Genomic DNA, 20,116 nt, shown 5'->3' on the forward strand with positions numbered 1-20,116 from the left:
GTCACTACAGCTAACATTTTCATCACAGTTACTGCTTTCCAATATCAGGCACTGATGTGCAGAATTCTGCCCAAGAGCAGCAGCTCGCATTTTGGATGGATAGGAGCTGGCCTCCCAGGTTCAGCGCTCATTGGTGATGTGAACTGCAGCCAGTTCAAAACCTCACAACTAGCGGGTTCTTCATGCACAGCACTGATCTCACAGAGGTACTAGGAGGAACAAACACACTTGCTGAGTTGTCTATGGTCAGAATAGCAGGTACAGAGTCTGAGCCACAGAGAGAGGCCTGTTCTCCAGGCCAAGCGCTGTGGACTGGCTAGGAGATCCTGGACACGTCATAACTTATATTTGGACCTTGGTTTATCCATACGTGAAATGAAAGGATAGAATATATTAACAAGTCTCAATAATAAAAGAGTCCCTAATAATAAAACCTAATGCACTTATGCGCCAAACTCCTCTGATCAAAGTACTTGGTGTGCCACCTACACAGTGGGTGTTAGCATGACCCTCATTTACAGATGAAAAAACAAGGCACAGCGGGGTTAAAAACTTTGCCCAGATGACTTAAAAGTGTTAAGTGGTAGACTTCACATCCAAGCATGTGGCCTCTGGAACCTGTACTTATAACCTCCATGTCACCCTAACTCTAGGTAGGAGGCAGTGTTTGAGGTGTGTCCCACCTGGAGGGGCTGGCCTGCCGGCATGAACACCTGGGATTTCAACATTTCCTAGGCATGATTCTGTCTCCTGGGGGTAAGGTAAGGGCAGAAAAAACACAGATTTCAGAGCCCTGCAGGAAGGAAAGAACTGGTGGAGTCACCAGGTGAGAGCCATGGGCCACTTTAGTGCATGGACAGGGAGGGTCTGAAGTGTGCCAACCCCCACATGATCTACTCAGTAGCCACATTCCACATCACAGAGGACTTCAGAGACATCTGGGTCCCTGTGAGTTCTTCTCCCGAAGCTGAGATCACTGAGCAGAAGACAGGGAAGGCACATCTACAGTCCCTGCTGATACAGTGCGACTTAGTGGAACTGCCACTGGGCCTAGAGAAAGAGACGGCCTGCTCAAGATCATTTATAATTGAGTTAGCACTATCTAGGTTACTGGGTTATGGCAAGAATGTATGTAAGTAAAAGCTGTGCTGGAACACACAAAAGGCTTAATAGATATTAGCCCAAACTGAGGTTTTCCTCTCAAATGTTACAGGAACAATCACATCTCCTCTCAAATGTTACAGGAACAATCACATCCCCTCAGTCCTTAACATTAGAGGGTGCCCATGCTCCATGGGGAGCTCAGCAAGTCCCCTGAGATGGTACTTACAAACTTGCAATCCAAAGTTAGCATGCACACACCCTGTTGGCGTGACATGTGGCTGCATCATTTGCTAAATATATATTTGGGAAAAGTCTATCACACTCATTCCATGAATAACACAAAGGCCTTGATTTGTTCCTCCAAGTGATGAGCACGCGTTAGGTCCAAAATTAACATTGCTGTCTAGCTGGGGTTTGTGTGTGTTTTTCCAAAAACAGAAAACTTCCAAGCTTTTGCTCAGCTCTAATGAGAGCGCCTGCTGCACAGTGTTAGTTGAAGAGGAACCAGGAGAACAAAGACCCAAAGCAAAGATCTGCTCTCCAAAACACCTGTTGACAAGGAGGAGGAAATAAAGAGGTGGGTGGTAGCCTTACTTGGTTGGGTGGCCTTCTGCCAATCGTGTCACCTCCCCAAGTTATGCCTGCCTCACACATAGGTTGGGCGTCTTACTTTCTATTCTCACACACCTGGCAGAGCTGTACTAAAGGAGAAAACAATATAAAAAAGGCACGAGGCCTGAAAAACGCTACGGGGGTATCATGTATAGCTATCATTGGATATCTTCTCGGGTCAACCAGACCCTGCACGTTCTGCATACCGAATTTGTCTTCTCCCATCCACCTTGCAAAGTCATTAATTAGAGCTTTTTAAAGAAACCATTCACAGCAGCCCATTTATAGTTTAGATGACCAGTCACGTGACTTTGTCGTAGGAGCCATCATCAAGAAGGCAGCAGATTCAGAGAGTTCCAGATTACGGAACCAACGGAGGTGGAAGGCCACGTCACCTCTCTGTGTCCATAACTCCACCTCCAGGATGGAGGCCACACACCTGAATGCATGTGACAACACAATGAGATAATGTCCACAGGTGTGCCCAGCACAGTCCTGAAGGTGGCAGACAGGCATCCTCACACTGAGAGAGTGTAGAGGGCACTGTTCAGGCTTCGTAGCCAGGCACATTTGGGTCTGAAGAACAGGTCTCTCTAAAACGAGCTGTGTGACCTTGGAGAAGTTTCTCCACCCACTTTATAGTATTCACAACTATAAAGCGAGGGCAACGAGAGGCTCTGTGTGCAGCTGCACCAGCCATGCCCAGCCCCGCTCCAGGGCCACCATGTGGTGTGTACACTGCAGGGGTGTTGTGAGGGTTAAAGCACCTGGCACAGCAAGGGAGCTTGGGAAAGAGCAGCCCCGCTGCGATTTTGTTGGTTCAGCCATTCTTGGAAAGGCCAGTTGTATTTTGGAGCACTGAACCTCAGCCCTCAGCAAAGCAGGCCAAGCACATGACAGATGTTAAACAGCTATTCCCAGAGATGTCAGCCAAAAGGCCAAGGAATTTGGAGACCCTATATTTTCTTCCCTGAAGCACAATTAGTTTGTCACAGCTGACAGATGATGGATGGGTATGCATCAGTCCAAGTGACACCACGGGATCCATCTGACTTTCCCTTTATCATTCTCACCTCTTGCACTCGGCCAGCTCTTTCCTGCTGTTTGCTGGTCGTCTCAGGCCTCTCCATCCGTCCTTTCTCCACCTTGTTGTCCTCCCCCGTCTCCCAGGCCTCCCACCTTGTTCCCACTCACTCACCATCACGGAAATATGGAGAATGTGCATCTGCTCCTCTACAATCTCCGAGGGCTCCTGGAGTGTGGGGGCGGTGGCCCGGGCCAGCTGCCCGGAGCTGCTCATGGAGACGTGGAAGTACAGAGTGCCGTTCTCCAGCCACTGCTGCCTCCAATGCACCAGCGAGATGTCCGCCGCCGTGCCCGACATCTCTGCAAAACAAGACCCAAGGTGCTAGGTGAGCTGCCTGCCTGGCCTCGTGTTCCAGGGAGGGAAGAGGCCACACCTATTCAGGAGCTCAGGAGGTACCTCCTTTGCACCAGGATGCCTGTCCTCACATCAAATCTATGAGCCAGAGGTTATCGCTTCCATTGACGGGTCAACCTTGGCCAGGATTCACTACAGGCAACAGAGTGGCAGAGGCGGGATTTGAACTCTGGTATGTCTGGTGCCTCTTTCCATAGTACCATGCATGGCAAGCTAATTCCTTCTGCGCCAATGATGAAATCAAACTAAGTGAGAAAGTCAAGGTATTGAGATGGTTCTGAGGCTATAGAGCAAGAAGGGAGGACATGGCTGAGAGTGTGCCTTCCTCTGCAGCTGAGCTGGAGGCGCTCCTGGCAGAACAGAAGAACCTCAGAGCTAGAAAGACCCTAGAACCTGCCAGCCAAGGAGCCCAGAGTCATCCTTCATGTGAAAGGAGCTTGGCAAGTGGGTTGTTCTGCACCTGTTTCTACTGCTTCAAGCAGAGCAGCTCCACTTTGCGGTAGTGTGTGTGCTGCACTCCCAAGCACAGAGGTGTTGGCAGGAAGGTTTCCAGGGCTTAAAAATCCTTGAGGAGCCACTGCCCCACCCCAGTTTTCTCATATATAACCAATAGTTTAGGACAATCTGGTAAATTGAAAAGTCACATGTCTTGAAGTTCCTAATTCTTACCTCTTTGCTGTTCTTCCCTCTATACATACTTGATAATTTTAATAGTACTTCCATTCAAGGTAATCATACCTATAACTCTTGTTAAGTAGAAGGGTGATGGCATCAAGTACCAAAAATATCCTTGCACTGGGATCATACAACCTTTTCATAGTTTTGTCAACTAAAGGGATGTGTTCCCAGAAATGTCTTAGAAGGTCAATGCCTATTGGTGTATCTTGTGAAGAAAAGGGAAGGGTGGTGGTATTCTTGGAGGACCATCAGGAGACATAGGCCACACACCAGTAAACAAGTAGCCTCAGTTGGGCCTGAGCCTTGGACCTTTGAACCTTCTTCCTAAAACACTAATCTGAACTAAAGGCAATATTCTTAGTCTCTGAAGACTTTATATGCCCGCAACCATGAGCCTCTTGCACACACACGCATACATACACACACAAACACACACCCTTCAGGAGAACTGATGGGGAGGCTGGGCTAGAACTTCATATCCCATCAGCTCTCCCCATGCCCCACTGCAGCCCCTATTATATCCGGTGACACTAATGCAAAAAGAGTTGCCTTGAAGTCATGAGATGATGCTTGTCTACCAAATGCTACTATGTTATTCTTATATCATCCTTTCTGAATAGATTCTAACTCCAGAGGTCACAAATAAAGCTCCTTAGAGGAAGAGCACCTGGCACTTAAGTGCTATAAAAAGTTAGCTATTAATATGTATTATCATTATTATTCACAGGAATAGGATCTATTTACTCTTCAACTTCTCTGAAATAAATCTTGAGACATCCTTGACTGCTTGCTTTCTCTCCCACTCCTCACCCAGTCTATCAGGAAAGCTTCAAAACACCCCGAATCCACACCCCCACACCCCCAGCTCTGCTACTGCAACCACCTGGCTGGCTGCGAGGGCTTCTTAACTGGACTCCTTCCAACTTTGCCTCTCCTGTCCATTCTCAACCAGAAGCCAGAGGAGTCCTGCCACAGCCTAAATCAGCTAATGCCACTCCTCTGCTCCAAAGCTTCCATGCCCTCCCACCTCATTCTAAGCAAAGCAAAAAGTGACAGGAACAAGGTAAGTTACTCCAAGTGCAAATCTCCTTGGGTTTCCCTTGCTGCACCAAGAGCTGCACAGGGCGGAGATCATGACAAGAGTCCATTGGCTCCTAGAGCATGGGACCTGAAGGACCAGGAGAGCTCACTGTACAGTCTTAGGATAGGAGATGGGCTGGGTGTGCCATCTGTGAAGGTCTCTCCCCAGAACCTTCAGTCCTCCCACCACTGACCTCCTATCCTCAGCACCTGAGGCCTTAGCAGTAGCTTCTCTGGCAGTCAGCCAGCTAGGCCAAGGCAAGGTGAAGACATCATGGGAAAAGGCCAGCCTTAGCACCTCATTCATTTTTCTTTCAATGCATACAAGTCCATAATCAGAGGCACAAGGGAACCCAGTTGCCTCTGGAAATAGTTCTCTCTCATTCAGGAGCTTGAGAAGGAGGGATCATGTGCCACTAGGTGGGTAGGCACTTAAGCATTTACTGTGCTAAGAGTCTCTAGAATGGCACCAGCAGAATGCCCCCGGCAGGCCACATCAGGTTGGCACCACCTAGTATAGATGGAGGCACAGGAAGTGAAGGAATGCCTGCTGAAATCTGTGCTCCTTACTTTGAGAGTTCTCCCCAGCCTGTGCCTGCAATCTCACAATTAAAGAAGCTTGGCTCCCCAAGTTCAATTGAGAAAATAGAGGGTCAAGAAGGGTTAAGGACTTGCTTAAGGTCACTGGTGAACTGTACCCAGCTGGGTTTCCAGTCTGTGCAATTTCTCTGATACCAGTTGCTCTGACCACGTTCTCCTTTTCTATGACTAGATTAGCCCACGAACCAAAACTAGATTGCGCTCTTTATTTGCTGCGGTGATGAGTGCACAGTCAGCAGACAGTAAAAGTTAAATGATAATAACAGTGTGTGAAACACAGTAAATATTGAATCACAGAGAACAGCTCTGGACTTACTCTATTAAAAGGAAAGAAACTCTTGTTCGAGAGGGGAGGAGGGGTGTGAGACCTCAAAGAGAAAAGTGCCTTGGCGGAAACAGAAGGCCTTGTTCATTCATTCACTCATTCATCCATCCATCCATTAATTCACTCATTCACATTTGTTTCTTTATTCATTCAACGCACTTTATTAAGGATCTTCTCAACTGCAGTCAGTTTAGTAACTTGGAACATGAAGTGAAATGAGACACAGCCTTGAGTTCAGGAAACTCAGAATCCTTTAGTATAGGGGTGTCGAACTTAATCAGAGAAGGGGCCAAAATCTAAAATCCAGCCTAAATCGCGGGCCGAATGGTTTACTGAACAGTCATAAACTGTCATTGTGATGGAAACGCAGCGGAGTGCAATGATGACAGCGCGGTGCGGGCCACATTGCAAGGCCTGGCGGGACGGATTTGGCCCGCGGGCCTTGTGTTTGACACATGTGCTTTAGTAGAACAAAATCTACCCACACCCTCTTCCCCATGTCACTGTCCACACATGTGCACACTCTCCATAATGTGGCCCAGAGCATTGTGAATTAGTCTGATGCACCTCCTAACATTGCCCCCTTGTCATATGCTTCAGGACTTACAACTGTATCAAACAGGCCTGGTTGCCTCCTGTCTCAGGGCACATGTACTTTCTGCCTGATCTATCTGGAAGTTTCCACCCAGAGACTGTAAGCATTTGTCTTAGCATTCATTTATCAGTCCAAAAAAGACCTTCTCAGAGAGGCCATGCCACTCTTAGCTAAAGTATTCCACACACACATATCTACTCCCCATTCTAAAACTTTCCACAGAACTTGTCACTATGATGAGAAATTTACCTCATATATTTTCTTAAATATGTGTTTAATGCATGTCTCTCCAGGAAAGCAAGAACCTTTCACATCCGATTTCTTGCCACATCAAGTACTTTCAATAGTGCTTGACACATATAAGTTCTCTATAAACAATTACTGAATTGGTGATGAATACATACATGTACTTAAACATGTTCATGGTAAGGTGAAGGAGGTAGTCTTAAGCCTCATTAGAGAATTAAAGTATGAGTAAGTAAAGATCTATTGAGAACTCAAAGGTGGGAGAGGACTCTCCTGGCTTGGAAGGTAAGAACTACTCCTCGAACATGGTGATATGAGCATTGCAGAATATGGGCATCTTGTTGGCCCTCAGAGGAAAGAAGGAGTCATGGACATGGGCTGAGTGACTGGGTATCTCAGGACAGTGAAGGCACATGGTTAAACAGGAGTGTGGCAAAATGTCAGGCTGGAAATGCAGTTTAGATGCAGCATTAGGGCTTAGAATGCTTGGTAATTGAGTATGGCTGATTCTATATGCAGGAGGGAGTTGGAAAAGCACACTTGGTAATAGAGTAGGTTTGATTCCGAATGCAGGAGGGAGTCGTAAGAGTACACTTGATCAGAGAGCCAGTCCTGTGTCCATTACAAACAGGTCAAGCAAAGAGTAGCACAACCCAAGCCAGCTCCTGAAAGTCCCTGCTGATTGATTTTCCAATTGTATTTTCCCTTTCCTCTTCCCCTAGTCCTTCCTTATAAACATTTCATTGAATTCTTCAAGTCACATTACAATCAAACTTAAAGCAAACGGGGGACTAAACGCATTTGGTCGGGAACCAAGACGATTCCCATAAAGGCAGATTATGCTGACATGATGAATATAAAATGAAACAGCAGATATTAAAGTGGGAGAATTGGTGCACCATGCCTTCCGGCTGTGGGCTGACTGCAGTGTCTGCTTCCCTCCCACCATGAAGAGCTTGATTTTATATTGGAATCATAAAGAAACAAGGAGATTGTCTTTTCACCTTTCATTGTTCTCCCACCTTGGGCCTCAACCCTTGAAATATTCAATAGGCTCAAATCCCCTTAACCACCCCGCTAAATCCAAGCTAGAGGATCAGCCCTCATCAGTGATTCTGGGTAGACCGCCATCCTGTCTCAGCAGCCATGCATGCCTTTCAGCTTCCTGGAAAAGAAATAAAAATAATCCCTAAGGCGTGTTGTGCTTTTAATTGGCTTGTTCTTCCTAATCTATGGCACTCATTGTATTTTTATTTAATTCCTGAAGGTCATTATGAAAATAAGCAGCTCTCCTGATCACCAGCCATCTTGATAACATCTCCCAAGTGGCCAACTAACCCGTCTTCCTATGCCATAGCACCAGCTGACCCTCTAGCCGATTATTTACAGAAGACCAGAGAGCGCTTCTGTTGAGTTTGCAAATGGCCTCTGCCTAGCTAGGGAGCAGACACTATGGGAAATGAACTCACTGCCTAGACAGAAATAGTTGGGAAAGTTCATGACAGTTACGTTGACTGTAGACACCCTTGCCATTGGCCCTTCCAGCATTCATGAGTGTTCATCTCCATTGTAGCACCTCCTGCTGACAGGGCTCACACACACACACACACACACACACACACACACACCCTCATTTCTATCTCTGCGATGGTTGCCTGAATGCAATCCTTTACCATCTCTCATGGAATACTTCAAATGGCTCTGTAGCAGTTAGGGTCTTATAGGAAAAAGAAAAAGACACACTTAGTACAGTCACTGGAAGTATTTAAGGATGGGACCATGAATAAAGGTTTTGGGAATTTGGGAATGCATTCATCAGGGTCCTCCAGAGAAACAGAATCCACAAGACATACAGAGATACATGGAAAGAGATTTCTTATGAAGGATTGGATCCCATGCTTATGAAGGCCAAGAAGCCCCACAACCTGCCATCTTCAAGCTGGAGACCCAGGAAAGCCAGTGTGTAGTTACTGTACAAACTCGAAAGTCTGAGAACCAGGGGAGCCAATGGTTTAAGTCCCAGTCTGCATCTAAGCCCAAAGGCCCCATAAATATGAGTGCTGACGCCCGAGGACAGAATAGGGTTGTCCTGACTTTTTCAGAGAGGAAATTCACCCTTCCTCTGCCTTTTGGCTCTCTTCAGACCCTCCTGAAGGAAATGATGCCCAGCTGTATCCATGAAGTCCTTTCTCTCCCCCCTCTCGCTCCCCCAGTCTAATGCTTCAAATGCTAATTTCTCCTAGAAACACCCTCACTGATACCTTTGGAAACAATGTTCTACCAGCTCCTTGGACATCCCTTGACCCAGTCAAAACACAAAATTAATCAACATGGGCAGGCAGGAGCAAGGCAAATCAATGATGAAGCACCTCAAGGTTGGCCACAGCAAGGGGCAGATGCCAGCCTGGACCTGGAGGGGCAGGAGGAGGAGAGGGGTTTATGAAACCCTGAAAGAGCTACGAAAAAGGGCTGCTAGATAGGAGCTATTGATAGGGCCTGACCACCATGCAGGTGGGGGGGTTATAAATGTTACCACCTCATTCTTCCTCTACCTGTGAACCTGTTACAGGCGATGTATATGGGTGAACTTCAACCAAAGGCCCAGGGGTGAAGCAACTCATGCAGGTCTGCTTTCCAAGGCAGGGAGGGGAGAGCTGAGGAGTAGAGACTGCCCCAAAGACCCCAATTGGCATCTCTGCCACCAGGCTTGCTTCCTTGCAACAGTCCTTCAAAGGGCTGCCATGATTAAGTGTATAACTTATACATCTGGCCAAGTCACACTTTTGCTCAAAACATGTCAAGGACTCCTGATTCCCCTAAGAGTAAATCTAATTTCACAAGCCTGGCACCTGCATTTATCCCCCACCCACCTCTTTTCATTCCTTTCCTTGCACTTACATGTTAAATATGATCGAATATTTACGTGATCTCTCTCTCATCCACTATGCTGTTTATTTCATGTCTTTGAAGATGAATTTTTCAGAGCCTGAAGGACACTTCCCTGCTGAACCCCATCCCCTGCTCTGGAAGACTTCTTGATCCCCATATGAGCTGAGTGATGTTTTATGCATGCTGCGTAAGGTCACAACCTCTGGAGACTAACCATTTGAGTTTGAATCCCAACTCCCCGTGTTCAGGTTGTGTGTCTCTGGACCAGCATTTTAGCTATTTTGTGCCTCAGTTTTCTCATCTGTCAAATGCGGTGAATAATAGAACCTGGCCCATTGGGTTGTGAGAATTAAATAATATAAATAATTTAGCTTTCAGAATTAGCCTTGATCCTTAGTAAACATTCACCCATTACCTTTGCTACATATGATTTGCACTCACTGTTATAGCATCCTATTATACCAATGTCTTAGTCTTGGTAGTTACCTATATTTAAATAATCCATTTATACAGTGTCCTCTCTCACTGGACTCTAGTGAAGTACACATCAGAGCCATCTACATAGTCCAGTGCCTGACACATGACCAAATACCGAGTAGAGAGGTCTATAAATGTTCGGTGAGTTGAACCATCTGCATATTTGAATTCCGATGGGCATCGCCGTGAACAAAGAGAAGAGATGGCAACTCAGGATGTCAATGATAGCTGGATTTCCACATAACAATGTATAGAAATTTACTCAGCATCTGACTCAAATTTAGGCACTCTGGGAAATGCAAATGGAGAGAAAGACAGAACCTTAACCTTCAATGAGCTTGCATTCTCATGAAGAGAGAGAGGATATTTACATAAAAAAAAGAGACAATCATCTGATGCAGTTTAGACATAAACATGTGTATGTATGTACAACTGGAAAGAAATGTACTTGAACATCAAGAATAATACTCTTAAAATGGTTGGATCAGAGGTGATTTTAATCATGGTCTGATTCATTTTTGTGTACATTTTCTACATAGAATATATGTTGCCTCTATTGCAGATGCAAACACCTGCTCATTTAAAAAATTCATTTACTCAACCAACTTTTTCTGAGATTTGTGTGGCATTGAGGGACTCTATCCTCGGAAGTTCAGCCCAGGGGATGGAGCAAACACATGATATAAATATGTATAAATCAAAGTAGGGAGCTTAGAGTAGAGGAGATGACTTCTGAATAGATCTTAAAGGATGGAGGAGTCTTAAAAGTTGGGCAAGATTTCAACAAGTAGCCATGTGACACTGGGTATTTCATATGGAGGAGTGGCACAAAGGCAAGAAGGCGGAATGGTTGAAATGTGCAAAGGGGTGCCATGGAAGGATGCCATCAGAAAATACAGAGGTGTGGCCCACCCGATGTGTCTCAGTGGTTGAGCATGGATCCATGTTCCAGGAGGTCAAGGTCCAACTCCCGGTAGGCGTACATGCCCAGGGTTGCTGGCTCGGTGCCCAGTAAAGGGCATGCAGGAGGCAGCCAATCAAAGATTCTCTCGTCATTGATGTTTCTCTCTCTCTCCCTTCCTCTCTGAAGTCAATAAAAATATTTTTTAAAAGAAAAGAAAATACAGAGGTACATCACTACAAGGGAAAAGGAGAGACTGCTATAGCACATCTGCAGAGGGGAAAGTAAAAAGGGAGCTACCGCTTCTGACTTGTGAAGTTATCTCCAAGCACAGTAGTCGGCAAATTGCAGCTTATGAGCCACATGCGGCTCTTTGGCCCCTTGAGTGTGGCTCCTCCACAAAATACTATGTGCAGGTGCGCATGTACAGTGCGACTGAAACTTCGTGGCCTATGCGCAAAAGTCAGTTTTTGGCTCTCAAAAGAAATTTCAATTGTTGATATTTGGCTCTGTTAACTAATGAGTTTGCCGACCACTGTCCTAGCATAACAAAAAGTGCCTGGTCCCACTGTGACTCCTTCATGCCATCAGATCAAGCACTAGTTTAGAGAGTAATGAATTACGTGCCATAAAATAAAATGACAAGGTGGATGGATGGATGGATGGATATATCCCAGTCTTTCTGACATATCAATATTCATACACCTTGGGTTAGTGATAACACTGAATTTGAAGTTAGAAGCTTAGATTTGTGTGATGCCTCTGCACCAATTAGCTGGTTTACCTGAGGACAAATCATAAAGCAGCTCTGATTTTCTTTCTTTTTATGTAGATTTTTGGGGGTGTCATGACTACCTCATTTGCATAACTTCTAACTTAGAATTGAGAGAAAATAAGGCCACATCTAGGAAATATGCAATCACACAATTAGCCCCAAAATGCAATCACTATCCCCCTCATTCAACAATATGCCATAAATATTAATCTTCTCTCTAAAATGTGCCAAGCACAGTGCTAGGTCCTGTGGCTAGATTAAGTGAAAAGTTAAATTGATTTGCTGCCCTCACAGACCTGCCATGGTAGCCTGAATTTCCTCGGCACCCACTAAGCAGCCACAACACCCCCCCTCCTTGCTTCCGTTTCTTCATTTATTCATGCCCTTAATTGTTCATTAATTCATTCACAGCATAAGGCTGTGTCTGTCTGGGTAACTCCTACCCTCAGCGCTTAGCATGCTGGAGGTGCTCAAATATTTGTTGAATAAATGCCTCTCTCAATGCATATTTTATACGTTCTGTGCCCTAAAGAAAATCTCAATCTAGGAGAGAGAGAAAAAAAAAAGAAAAAGAAAATCAAAGAAGGAAACGATCATGCAGCACTGGCCATGAAAGAGGATGTGTGGAGAGTTACAGGAAGATGCGTGAGGGTTGAGTTAATAATGCTCCTCCTTCGTTAGGGGTTTGGACAGGGCACGCAGGCAGAGTCTATAATGTGGACACTTCATAAATCTAAGCGATTCTGGTGTCAGGCCAGGTTAAATGCCCACAAGATGACATCATGGCAGTGCTAGGTGTGGGCATTTGCCTGGGAGGGAACAGAAAGGTCCGCAGTGGTGGGGGCCTGACAAAACCAGGCAGTGCAGCAGCACTGGAGGAAAATGTCCCAGGGGTATCCAGGCCCCTCCCTCTCCACCCCCACCTGTCAGTTCTTATCTCTGCCTTTGCCTCCAATCTGCCCATCCCTGCCCCCTTGGGTAACTGCGTCTTTTTACACAGCACTGTGTTCCCCCGCCATTTGGTGGAGATAAATAATACAGTTATACCCGATTAAATAAGGAAAGGGAACAGAAGAATTAAGAGATATTGGCAAGGGAGAAAACCATACCGTTTCAGATTAGATTTGAAAATAGATGGAGGGTTGATGGAATTGATTCTCATTACTCCTAGTTATTCTCTCCTGAACCATTTCCCTCCCTTCTACTGCATTTTAATTTTTTAAAATTTTTTTGGCCTGGTCTTTCTTTGTCATTTGGCTTCACTATACGGCCTTGGTGTCTTGGTGTGTTAGCAGTTTCGTTTCTTCTCCTTCTCCTTCTTTTTAAATGCATACAAATAGTCAATGGTTTTCTCTCCTTCCCCCTCCCCCATTGCACAACAGTTTGCAATGGATAGAGAGATCACCAGAAGATGCAGACAGGAACTGACTTCCACCAACACCCACGTATGTGCCAGGCTAGGGGGCTCTCGTTCACTGTCTCCGTTTGCCTGCACGGGAACTCCACATGGACAGGACGGATAGTAGAATACCCATTTTTCAGCTGAGATATCTGAGGCCTCAACAGTTGACAGGACTTCCCTTAAGTCTTCCATCTAGTAAGGGACAGAGCTCGAATTCAAGCTCTTGTATCCTGACTCCAGATGCAGTGTCCTCCCCATTTTCCTAACTGGGCTGAGAATTGGAGCTTCGCATTTGAGTAGAAAGTCTGAGGGACCAGGCCCACGCTGGTGGATGTGATAAGGTTCCAGGACAGGCATGCTCCTGGTCCTTTAGATGCTCTTCATCCTTCATCATCTCAAGGTCACTTGTTGGGGTCAAGTATTGCTCTTTCTGTTTCTAAGATGCAGATCTCTCCTGGAGAAAGGTGTATGCAACATTCTGTCCTAAGGTAAGTGCATTAAGAGCACTTTGCTCCTTCCTGTATTTCACCTGGTGACCTTTGACAAGCTAAGCTTCCCTCTCTAAGGCTCGCTTGCCTCACATGGAAAATGGGAATCATAAAAGCAGTCTCTTAGGACGGTTTGAGTATTGGGGAGATGAAGTTTTTTGGGGAGCCCAGCACAGTATTTAGCATATGCATATTTCCTGTCAGCTGTCTGCCTTACTTCAATTTTCTGTCTCGCCACTGTCAAAACTAGAAGAATCAGGCTGATTTGAGAGTAATGGGAAATGACACAGTATCCAAAGTAGAGAAAAGGAAGGCAGAGGTCACAGAATAAAACTTCATAATTCAGTTGAAAAACTTTCTCTTAGACCTTTCCAATGGGTCCCCAGTATCCCCTATCCTTTTTAAAATCACCCCTATTGTCTATGACCTAGAATCACAATCACAATAGGAAGAGAATAGGTATAAAGACATGGAGATCGGTGGTCTAATCCCCATTTGTTGGTGATAAAAATGTTGTCCAGAGAGGATTAGCAACTTGCCCTATGTCACACAGCCCCATAATTCCTTGCTCTTCAAAAATTACAAGGGCACAAGGATAATAATACAGAAGGGAGCCAGGACAGAGGCGAGAGGAGGTAGAACATCCCTGTCACCTAAGACTGATTAGCAGCAAGAGGTTGGAGATGGCGGGGGGAAGAGGGGTGCAGAACCGCCTCAGAATCCAGGCTCCCTCATTTCAGCTCCCCTGAAATGCTCCTAACATGGCCCTATGTCTCTGCTGCAGAGTCTGACTTGTTAATCCCCAGCACCCTCACCTCAACCAGAGGGCTCCCCTCCTGAGTGCAGCATGCTGGGACCAGACCTGACAGGTAACACAAGGTGAAGAGTCAGGAGAGGATGGTGCCAGGCAATGTTGTGAGTGAGGGAGGAGAATGAAACCCGTAAAAACCGGCAACGGACCAGAAACTAAGAGAATGGACTCCACCAGCGAGCTGCAGCAAGGTGCGCTGGGCTGGGCCTGGAGGACTGCCTTTACCGGATGAATGCATCATGATGCCAGGCCCTCGACTGACCCCATTGCTTCTGTAATCCAAGGATCCACGCTGCATCCCAGGCTCCAGGTCTTCGTCATGGGGGGCCTCCTGCCCGGAATGCCCTCATCTCCTCTACACACACAGATGCTGCCCACCTTCCCAGGCCCAGCTGAAGTGACTCCTCTGGAGAGCCGGCCTGAATGCCCACGCCCCCTCCCCTCCTTCTCTGAGTTCTGGCAGGAGTCTACTCCCTTCCTGGCTCACTAACCTCACCAGCCCATCCCTCAGCAAGTGCTTAATAAATACAGGCTGACACGAGATTAAAACAGAACCAAGAGGGTGAAGCTTGCTATTCCATTTCTCAGAAGGGACTATTGAGGCACAGGAGCTGAAAAAGAAGCTTAGAGAGATGGAGACCCAGAAGTGGGAGGAGCCAGGTGGAGGTCTATCAGTCTCAGAGAATAGGAGTCCGCTCCCCCGCTTCCACTTCCTAGCTCCTGGCAGCATATATCAAACTGGCAGCCAGCCGGATCAAATGGGTTTGCTATGGTCAAAGCATGACAAGATCCATCTGCGCCTTGCCTGTGTCTCCTGCCGTGCTGTTCCCTCCCTGCTCCCCTGCCTTTGGAAGCGTAACTCCCTGCTCTTGTTCACATGCTCCTCTCTCCCTGCGCTGATCCTCTCACCCTTTTTTGCCTGCCTGACTCTTCATCGTTAGAACTCAGCTGTGAGTAGGCCATCTCAACAGTCACCAACTCTTCTCCTCACATCTGCAGCCGCTTGTGTGACACTGCAGCTCCCCCGTCAAGAGGTGAGTCTACTGCTTCTCCCCTTGAATCCAAGTTGGCCACATGACTTTCTCTGGTCAAAGGGACAAAGGCACAAATGATCCAAGCAGAGGCTTGCACAGTAACTATGTACCAGGGCTTTCTCTCTCCATCTTCTCTCGAGAACCCTGAAACTGCCCTGTGATGAAGTCTGGGCTAACTGGCTCAGTGATGAGAGAAGCATGGCCCGTTTGCCTGTGTCACCCCACAGGCAAACTGCCAAACATGTCAGAGATCACTCAGTTCCCAGCAAAATTATCAGCTGACCACAGACACAGGACAGAGCTTGGCGGAGATCTGCCCCCCAAAAAACAAGCACAACAGCCCAATAAAGCTCAGCCTGAAATACTAGCCCGTGTAATTGTGAACCACAAAACTGTTTTAAGCCACAAAGTTTTGAGCGAGTTTGTTACGCAGCAAAGCTTACTTAAAGAGCAATACAGATGGATCCTTTGGGAAGGCTCTCTCCCTGCAAGGTGGGCTGGGTGCCCCTGCTCTGTGCCTCCTTCCACACAGCACTGTCATCATCCTTTTTGTTACGTCACACCTCACTCACCATCTGCTCCCCACAGCTCCAAGCTTCTTAAAACTAAAGGCCTGCCTCCCTTGCTGCCTCACCTAGCTCAGAGCAGCTGCTCAATGGACAGCATCGAACTGCAGAGACAATGGATCCTGAAAACCTCCCCAAGGTGGGATGTGGCTGGGTTTCCATCACCGCTCCTCCTGCTTGTCAGAATCTCTGTGCCCGTGAGTGGAGAGTGAGAAGGTATTGATTGGCTCTGACTGCACGGTTCGGGGAGAATATTTCTTAAACACGCTCCACGCCCCTTCCGTGTGCTCATGGCAGCCTGGATTCCAATGCGGCCTCTCTCCATTACCCTTATTCGAGACGCAGCTCTGGAGCGCAGAGCCCAGGCCATTGATGGAATGATGATAGGACCCTCTTGACTTGTAATTGCACACCATTCAGGCCAATTTGGACCTGACACAGGTGGTGCCCAGTGGCAGGAAGGGACATGAGAGGATACCAGGCTGGGGTTGGGAGGGGGAAGGACCCTCTTGATTGTCTGGCTGCATCAGAGAAGGAGGAGAAAAGGCTCAGGTGCCCAACATCCCTCCTGACCAGGACATTCAGTGCCTGAATGATAGCACAATGTATGCCATTCTGGAGAGGGCCAGGTACAAGGACTCCTGTCACCACTCTGGGGACACTTTTTTACCTGATTCAAAAGTCAGACTCCTCTCTTCAGTGAGATGTTAGAATGTTTTACCCCTATGGCCAGGTTAGTGGTTGGGAAGGTCCAATTCCATTCTGTGACCATAGGTGGGAGGTTGGTACCTCTGCACCTCAGTCTTCTCCTCTGTCAAATGGGAGCACAGATCCCTCACCTGACTCCTTCATCTGGTTACTGGAAGAAGTAATGTGAGAAGTTCATGAGAGGATACATTCCATAAAACTTTCTCTGTGCTAAGGTTATAGTTATAATTAACACTAATCAAGTTAGTTATAGTTATAATTAACTTGGCAGATGCTTAGAAAACTGAAACAAAGTCACTCAATGAGAAAGGCTAAAGCTCCCTCCCATTTGTTAACATCCAGCACTCTAATACAGCCCAGGGGCAGGCTCAGCCTCAAACTTGCCCCGATTCCCACCTCTGACACTCCAGTTACTTGTTCAATAACCTTGCAGAAGTCCCTAACTTCTCAAGGTCTCCTCCTCATATAAAATGTTAAGAATATCTATATGTTAAGTGACCAAATGATTGAACAACCAGTCAACTGGTAGCTATAACACACACTGACCACCAAGGGGCAGACACTCAATACAAGAGCTGCCCCCAGGTGGTCAGGGCGCTCCCACTCCCACAGCAGGAGCACCGCTCAGCCAGAAGCTGGGCTCAAGGATAGCGAGTGCAGCTGAGGCAGCACGAGCCTCTCCCGCCTCCACTGCAGCAGGTGCCTCAGGGCCCGGATGGGTGGAAGTGATTCCCGGCCCTGGCTAGGATGGGAGCGGCTCCTAGCCCCGGCTCGGACTCCTACCCAGCCACCTGTGGCTTCCTGCACTGCTACATCCCCCGAGGGTTCCAGGACTGCAAGAGAGCACAGGCCAGGCTGAGGGACTCCACCAGTGCATGAATCTGTGCACCAGGCCTCTAGTATAATAATATAAGTATTACTGAAGTGTGAATGCCAGGAAGGCAGGGCTGACTGTCCTATTCATCCCTGGCTCCCAGTGCCTAGAAAGGTGCCTGGTACAGTGTAGCCACTTAATCAGAAATGACAGAATGACTGACGCTTATTAAGCAGTACAATGTGCAAGGCTCAGTGCCCAGCCATTTGCACATATTATCTCCTTTAATCCTCCAACATCCTCATGGTGGATGGGTAATAAGCACACGCATACACAGTGTTGAGATAATGTGTCAGCATAAGGCCTGGCACCAGTATTTGCTCAATAAGGTCTGCAACAGTGCACGCTGCTCCTGCCACCACCCTTTCTGTGCCACCATTCAGCTACATTGTTTTGACTCCAGATAATAGGGACTCTGAAGCACTAGGGCCTTACTGGTAAATTTCTGCAGGATAGGAAGTGCCTAGGTCCAGTGACCTCCCCATAGGGCACGACTGGACTGTCACTCGCCCCTACCTTCACCCCACCTTTCCACTCCACTTCCAAAACCACAGAAACTAAACTTAGATGGAGTCAACTGAGCGAGAGTTTCTGGGGCGCCTTCCCTGTACCCTGAAGCTCTCAGGCATTGTTTCCCTGAGTCTCCACTCCTCATTTAGAATCAAGAAAACCAACTCAGAGAGCATGGCTGTTCCAGTCAAGAATTGGGCTGGCAAAAATCCCATCTCTTGACCTTCAGGACTGACCCTGGTACAGTCCTCCTGGTTTCAAGACAGACCTGCTGTGTCACCTGGGAAAAGGTGTTTCCCTATCCCAACCTCACTGTTCTCATCTATAAAGTGGGAGTGGCCATGCCATCCTCAGAGGCTGGTTAGAGGACTTGCTGCAGAACGATGTGAGACAGGTGCCTGGACCTCATGCTCGATCTTAATGGAAACTGTCATGCTATCTAATGGAGAATGGCGCCTTCCGCTCCGCAGTTTACTGGGGCATCTCAGCCATGGTGTCAGTTGGGAACTGGGTCTGTCCCATGACAATGTCAGATGGGAACTGGGAGGTAGGGGCCCACTTAGGTGGTATCCCATGCATTCATCCCATGAGCCTCTGCTATAGGTCCTTTACCTTTTCTGAGTGTGTTTCTCTTTAATGATGTGGTGATTTAACGCCTACCACCTCCAGTGTGGTTCCTGTCCACAGACTGATGTGAAATATACTACAAGGAAGCCCGTTGCCAGAATGCCCTTGTGGTGGGCATTTGTGTCTATTACAGGAGGAACCAACCAGTTGCCGGCACTGGGAGTGAGGACAAAGTTAGACACATCACCTCTAGAGAATATACAAGGGAATCAGGTGAGAGGGGTCACGGGTACACAGGAAGCCCAGTTTGCCCGATCTAAAAATACCTTCAAAGGTGCCAGCCAGGGGAGCATGCACTTTTATGTCTGTGCTTCCAAAGCACGGATGAGCTCAGATACATGCTCAGATACATGAACTGGTGCATGCCTGTAATGTCAGGGAAATGCCCTTGCCACACAAACATGCAGCCACTGTCTCATGCATATGCATGAATGCACAGATCATATACATACATATATGAATACAAATGTTACAGAATACATGGCGTTGCATGTAGACTCACATGTCCGTTCTGCAAAACTGTTCCCTTCCTAACACTGGCATCATAAGTATTTGCATACATACACATCCATGCATTCCCTGACATATGTAAAAGGTTACTGTGTGTACATACACACAATCATGCATGGGCACTTTGATGATGCAGGGGCCACACACATATGAAGGGCCCTCGGTGTGTTTACCTAGTTCAGCCCATTTACACACTGCCACAAATGCTCCATCCTGCATGTTCAAGCTCATAAGCATGTATGTGCACTGCTGTCTTCACACATAAGTGGCTGCACTCCTGAGCAGAAATCCACATGTGCTCAGACATGCCCATGCCCACAGATCCAGGCACATTTAGCCCAAGGGCATACCTAAGCTCCCATTTATGTCTTCACATGTGCAGGCCACAATTGGCACAGGAAATGTTCCTCCACGCCCCAGGAACCTGTTTGGAGCTGTCTTCCCAGAGGCCTGGGTTTAGACTCAAGGGGGAAGACGGAATCCTCTCCCACAGTCTCTGCTATGGCTGCTTCTGCGGTATGACTGACAGGCCACTGGGGAGTAGGGGCGAGCAGAAGTCTGTTCCAGGGCTGTCCATCCACTTAATCCTTCCTGACTGTGTTATGGGGGGGAAATTCCACCCATCTGCCATTTCATCCCCTTGCCTGATGTCCTTGAAAGAGTCAGACTGACAGGGGCTGAAAGAGGCCCACTGACACCAGCCGCAGGCAGTCCTGTTGGCATTGCCATTGGGCTTCCACCACCCAGGGCTCTGCCGGGAGCCTGGCAGGAAAGCCTATGCCGGTGCCCTGGGCATGGAGCATCAGAATCCCGGAAGCAGAAATAATGCATTAAGCTCCTCACTCCCCTCTTAGAGTCACACA

At 47.3% G+C, this 20,116-nt stretch overlaps 1 protein-coding gene across 3 annotated transcripts in view; it reads right to left on the minus strand.

Moving 5' to 3' along the window:
• ASTN2 (astrotactin 2) overlaps positions 1 to 20,116 on the minus strand; it is a 700,161-nt gene that overhangs the window by 590,130 nt on the left and 89,915 nt on the right. For all 3 annotated transcript variants that reach the window (XM_045579858.1, XM_036432815.2, XM_036432814.2), the window contains exon 2: positions 2,915 to 3,102. In XM_045579858.1, the coding sequence (XP_045435814.1) occupies positions 2,915 to 3,102 (188 nt within the window). The remainder of the gene's footprint in view (positions 1 to 2,914; positions 3,103 to 20,116) is intronic.

This window comes from Pipistrellus kuhlii, unplaced genomic scaffold, assembly GCF_014108245.1.
Source record: "Pipistrellus kuhlii isolate mPipKuh1 unplaced genomic scaffold, mPipKuh1.p scaffold_m20_p_12, whole genome shotgun sequence".
Taxonomy (NCBI): Eukaryota; Metazoa; Chordata; class Mammalia; order Chiroptera; family Vespertilionidae; genus Pipistrellus; species Pipistrellus kuhlii.